Source organism: Triticum dicoccoides, chromosome 3B (assembly GCF_002162155.2).
Source record: "Triticum dicoccoides isolate Atlit2015 ecotype Zavitan chromosome 3B, WEW_v2.0, whole genome shotgun sequence".
NCBI classification, from domain to species: domain Eukaryota; kingdom Viridiplantae; phylum Streptophyta; class Magnoliopsida; order Poales; family Poaceae; genus Triticum; species Triticum dicoccoides.
This window is the reverse complement of record NC_041385.1, coordinates 518,434,069-518,439,656: the sequence shown is the minus strand read 5'-3', so window position 1 is coordinate 518,439,656 and position 5,588 is coordinate 518,434,069. Positions and strand designations below refer to the sequence as shown.

Sequence of the window (5,588 nt, the reverse complement as noted above, 5' to 3'; positions counted from 1 at the left end):
TAGAAGTTCCTGATGGAGCCAAAAGGGTAGGCTGCAAGTGGGTCTACAAAACCAAATATGATTCTAAAGGGAACATCGAAAGGTTCAAAGCGAGACTTGTAGCAAAAGGTTATACACAAAGGGAGGGGATTGATTAAAATGATACCTTCTCGCCTGTGTCAACTAAAGATTCTTTTAGAATTATCATGGCACTTGTAGCTCATTATGATTTGGAGCTGCATTAAATGGATGTCAAGATGACATTTTTGAATGGTGACTTAAAAGAAGAAGTTTACATGACTCAACCTGAAGGTTTTGTCGTGGAAGGAAAAGAACATATGGCATGTCGTTTAAAGAATCCATATATGGTAAGCTTCAAGGCAGTGGTACCTCAAGTTCGACGAGATTATTAGAACTTTTGGTTTTAAAGAAAATGAAGTGGAAAATTGCATTTATGTTAAATTCAAAGGCAGTAGGTTCACAATTTTGGTCCTATATGTGGATGATATTCTATTGGCTTGCAGCGATAAAGATATGTTGCATGAGACCAAAAGATTTTTGTCCTCAAAATTTGACATGAAGGATCTCGGTGAAGCCTCGTATGTCCTTGGTATTGAGATTCATCGAGATAGGTCCAAAGGAACACTAGAACTATCACAAGAGGCATACTTTGAGAGAGTATTAAAGAAATACAATATGCATCAGTGCTCTTCCTCGCCTGCCCCCATAGTCGAGGGTGATAAGTTTGGGACATTCCAATGTCCGAGGAACCAAAATGAAACTGACCAAATGAAGTCGGTTCCTTATGCTTCAGTTGTTGGAATCATCATGTATGCTCAAGTTTGTACATGCCCTGACTTAGCTTTTGTAACCGGGATGCTTGGCAGATTTCAATCTAATCCAGGACCGGACCACTGGAAGGCCGCAAAGAAAGTTTTGCGTTATATGCAAGGTATTAAAAATTCCATGCTTACATATAGAAAGTCCGATAACCTGGAAGTTATTGGTTACTCGGACTCTGATTTTGCCGGGTGTGTGGATAGTAAGAAATCCACGTCAGGTTATATATTCACACTCGCTGGAGGAGCCATATTGTGGAAAAGCTCCAAGCAAACTATATATAGTTGCCTCATCTACGATGATGGCAGAATCTAGCATGTTTTGAGGCCACTAGGCAGGTTGTATGGTTAAAGAATTTCCTTCCCGGACTTAAAGTGGTTGACAACATTTCTAAACCACTGACATTGCACTGCGATAATGAACTCACGGTTTTCTATGCAAATAACAACAAGTCAAGTGCTATTGCCAAGCACATCGACATAAAATACCGTGTTGTTCAACATAGAATCCAGGATCAAACTATTAATGTTAAGCATATCCGTATGACACGTATGCTTGCGGATCCGCTCACTAAAGAATTACCACCCAATACATTTCGTGAGCATGTAGCCGGCATGGGATTATTGAAAGCCTCTTGATTCTGGAATTATGGGACCGCTAATATAAACCACTCCCCATAAAGTAATATGTATTCCACTTCAAAATAGGATGCGCGCTATGAGTATTGCGGTTCAATGGCTGTAATAACACCTTACTCTAGTGTATCATTCCTATGGAGAATGGGCAAAAGTTATTGAGCCTAACGATCAAGGGGGAGAATGTTGGAATTGATCTTAAGGCCCAATGGGCTGAACAGAAAAGAAAAGGAAAGATGATAAGCTAACGTGAGGGAAGGGGGTAACGAACCAACATTCGTACCCCTCGACCCCAACTCATGCGCCTTGATCGGGGCACCCTAACCAACAAGTGGTTTTGGTCCCCGTCGCCAGCGCACACATAAAAGATGGGGGAGCAGCCGGTACCTGCGATCTGATTAGTTCACGTAAGGTTTTCTTCTGCTCCCCACATCCCAAAACCCTTACCGATCTAGGGGAGCGCTGCACGACGGGAAGATCATCTCCAAGCTCTGCCCCTGTCTCAGGGCAGTGCCGCTGGCGCCCGGAGGGACGCCGCTACCTGCAGCGAGCATCTTCACCGAGCCTGCATCAAGCAGGCACAGGCCTTCACATCGCCTACACCAATGGCTTCTTCCATTGATGGTAAGACCACTAAATTATCTCTCTGATTGATGCAATTAGGTGATCTAGTGTCTGACTTACGATTTGTTAAGTAGATCCTACGGGATTAATTGTCCAACAATCTGAAGCAAGAAAAACACATTGCGGCAAATATAACCCGTTAACACAGGGTGAGCTACATTCAATATTCTAGTTTCACTGCCAAGTTGATCGACAATCACTACAGACTGATTTGCCAAATAGGACTATAGGAGTAGTTGAATATTATGAATACAAGTGAAAAACTCCATTTTTGCAATCTTATTTGAACCTTAGAGCACTGTAAAGCATGAACAGACAGAGCATGCAGAAGTCCCATATCCACAAGGGAACACAGCAGGAGACAATTCTCTCGTGTTGCATTGCATCAACCAAGCTCTCGTAGGCTTTCACAGTTTCACTCCCCTTTCTTGTCAAGGCAGGTGTTGTTGAGCCGCTCGACTGCCAGTATCAGCGCCTGCGTGCCGAGCCCGCCCTCGCCGTGGGCAAGCAGCGACACGTAGAGCTGGTGCGCGAGCGCGAGCCCCGGCAGCGCCAGCCCCATGGTCTGGCACTCGGACAGGCAGATCCCGAGGTCCTTGACGAAGTGCCGGACGTAGAACCCGGCCGCCATGTCGCGCTCCAGCATCCGCTTCCCGTACAGGTCCAGCGACTTGGACCCCGCGGCGCCCGTGGAGATGGCCTCCAGCCACTTGCCCACGTCCAGCCCGGCCTTGTGCGCGTACACCATGCCCTCCACCAGTCCCACCATGGTGGACGCGATGGCGATCTGGTTGCCCAGCTTCGCGCGCTGCCCCGCGCCCGGCCCGCCCATGTAGAGGGCGTTGCCCATCAGCTTGAAGAGGGGCGCCAGGCGGGCCACCACGGCCGCGTCACCGCCGGCGAAGATCGAGAGGCAGGCGTTGCGGGCGCCCCGGTCGCCGCCTGACACGGGGGCGTCGACTGCGGCGCAGCCGGCCCCCGCCGCGGCCGCAGCTATCTCGGCCGCGAGGGTGGGGTCGGAGGTGGTCATGTCGACGAGGACGCCGCCTGGGGCGAGGCCGGCGAGAGCGCCCGTGGAGGGGTCGAGGGACGTGGAGCGGACGTCGGAGGGGAAGCCGACCATGAGGAAGATGACGTCAGCGACGGCCGCGGCGGCGCGCGGGCTGTCCACGAGGCGGGCGCCGCTAGAGACGAGGCCCTGGGCCTTGGAGGGCGTGCGGTTGTATACGGTGAGCGCGTAGCCGGCGGCGAGGAGGTGGCCGGCCATGGACTGGCCCATGACGCCCGTCCCCACCCACCCGATGCGTGTGGTATCAGGAGAGATCGGACGGTCGGCGACGCTCCCGGCGGTGTCGGACGACGACATGGCTGCTGTGGCGGCGGCGGTGGCAAGCGGAAGGCGCGGGAGGCGGCGAGCGAGAGATCGGGAGATGGAGGCGAGCATTTGTGGGCGGAGTGCCGGCCTGATAATCGATAAAATTATCTGGACGTGCTATGAATTGTCCTAAATGCCCTCTGTTGTTGCCACATCAGCAGATAAGGGCATCTCGCGTGAGGCCATAATAGCAGCCAGTTACAGTGCACCTCCTGTCCATTCTCGAGAAATGTCATTTTTACCCCCAACATCATGTTGAAGATCGTATTGATGATACTCCCTCCGTCCGAAAATACTTCTCATCAAAATGGCGGACGGAGGGAGTACAACTTTACGATCAGAGGTCATTCTACGGATTGGATGATGATACGGAAGGAAGTTCGGCTTTTGCCAATGACAGCCCACCAACCACGCAAATCGTGAAGACCTGCTTAGACGATCAAGTCATTTTTTATATCAATGACCGCAAGTTTTATTCCGTTTTGGTATCGGGAAGCTCTGCATCCGAACTTTTCTCACCAAATATATGAAGGGAAACGTTTGGTGCCGACGGACCGTACGAGTTTTCCGCCGGTCGAGCGTGCAACGTCGGCTCAGGCCACGACCCGCCACGTCCTCTGTATATAGGCCCACGGGCTCTTATCTCTCTTAACAACAGCCACTCATTCCACCTTATCCATTCTTCCCCATCGTCACCTACCTCTGCTGCCATCCCCTCCCGCCATTGATTAGTTTAGACTTCCACATCTCTAATCAAGCGCGAGCTAGTCGTCCCCATTTTTTGCTGGAACCGGCCCTGCATGCAGCTGCGACGACGATGCCGGAAGTTGCAACTGTTTCTGGGAGATTCTGGAACTAGTGAAAAAAAGCTACAATGGTTGTTGGAGATTGCTGGAACCGGCCGTGCACGCAGCTATGACGGCGACGCTAAAAGCTGCAACCATCATCGGAGATGCTGGAACCAACACGCCTGGCGGCGGTGGAGCTGCACCCAGCGATCGAAGGAGATGCAACCAGCGGTTCAAAATATTGTGAATGGCTTTTCGTTTTGCTGGAACCAGAGAGAGAGAAAGGAGGTTGTGTATGGCGCGGAGGGCAGCTGCAAACAGTATAAAAAAAATGCTACAACTGGCGTCATAGGAAGCTTCAATCGAAGGCGACGGAAGTTAGGGATCGGCCACTATGCAACCGCGCAAGCTGGAACCGTCGGCGAAAAAAGCTTCAAACAACGACGAAAAAAGCTTCAACCGTAGATGACGGGAGCTATGGACGACGATGGATAAAGCTTCAACGATTCACGGCTTACATGCAGCGACGATGACATTTTTGCTGCAACCATCATCAGATTTTGCTACGACCAACGAAGAATTTTGTTACAACCATACATGGGATGCCACGGTGCTACAATGGCGGCGATGAGCACAACAAGATGTTTGGGATGGGATGTTGTTGTTGGGAAACGCGGTAATTTCAAAAAAAAATCCTACGATCATGCAAGATCTATCTATGTGATGCATAGCAACGAGAGGGGAGAGTGTGTCCACGTACCCTCGTAGACCGAAAGCGGTAGCGTTTAGTTAACGCGGTTGATGTAGTCGAACGTCTTCATGATCCAACCGATCCAAGCACCGAACGTACGGCACCTCCGCGTTCAGCACACATTCAGCTCGGGGACGTCCCTCGTACTCTTGATCCAGTTGAGGCCGAGGGAGAGTTTCGTCAGCACGACGGCGTGGTGACGGTGATGATGAAGTTACCGGCGCAGGCTTCGCCTAAGCACTACGATGATATGACCGAGGTGTGTAACTATAGAGGGGGGCACCGCACACGGCTAAACAATGTCAACTTGTGTGTCTTTGGGGTGCCTCCTCCCCCGTATATAAAGGAGGGGAAGAGGAGGCCGGCGGCCAACAAGGGGCGCGCCAAGGGGGAGGACTCCTACTCCTAGTAGGAGTAGGTCTCCCACCTTTCCTAGTCCAAGAAGGAGAAGAGGGGGAAGGAGGAGGCGGAGAGAAGGAAGGAGAGGGGGGCCGCCGCCCCTTCCCCTTGTCCAATTTGGACTGGGGCGAGGGGGGCCGCGCGCCACCTCCTGGCTGCCCTCTCTCTTCTCCACTAAGGCCCATGAGGCCAAATAG

The 5,588-nt window shown here is 51.4% G+C and overlaps 1 protein-coding gene across 1 annotated transcript; it reads right to left on the bottom strand.

The window, feature by feature from the left end:
• Positions 1-2,198: 2,198 nt before the first annotated feature.
• On the bottom strand, positions 2,199-3,537 carry LOC119276848 (probable 3-hydroxyisobutyrate dehydrogenase-like 1, mitochondrial). Its single transcript, XM_037558014.1, has one exon. The coding sequence runs from the start codon at positions 3,520-3,522 to the stop codon at positions 2,494-2,496; it is 1,029 nt and encodes a 342-aa protein (XP_037413911.1). The 5' UTR covers positions 3,523-3,537; the 3' UTR covers positions 2,199-2,493.
• Positions 3,538-5,588: the final 2,051 nt, after the last annotated feature.

What these genes read in the sequence shown, in the direction of transcription:
- LOC119276848 (XM_037558014.1), bottom strand. Translation starts at nt 3,522, where the DNA reads ATGCTCGCCTCCATCTCCCGATCTCTCGCTCGCCGCCTCCCGCGCCTT.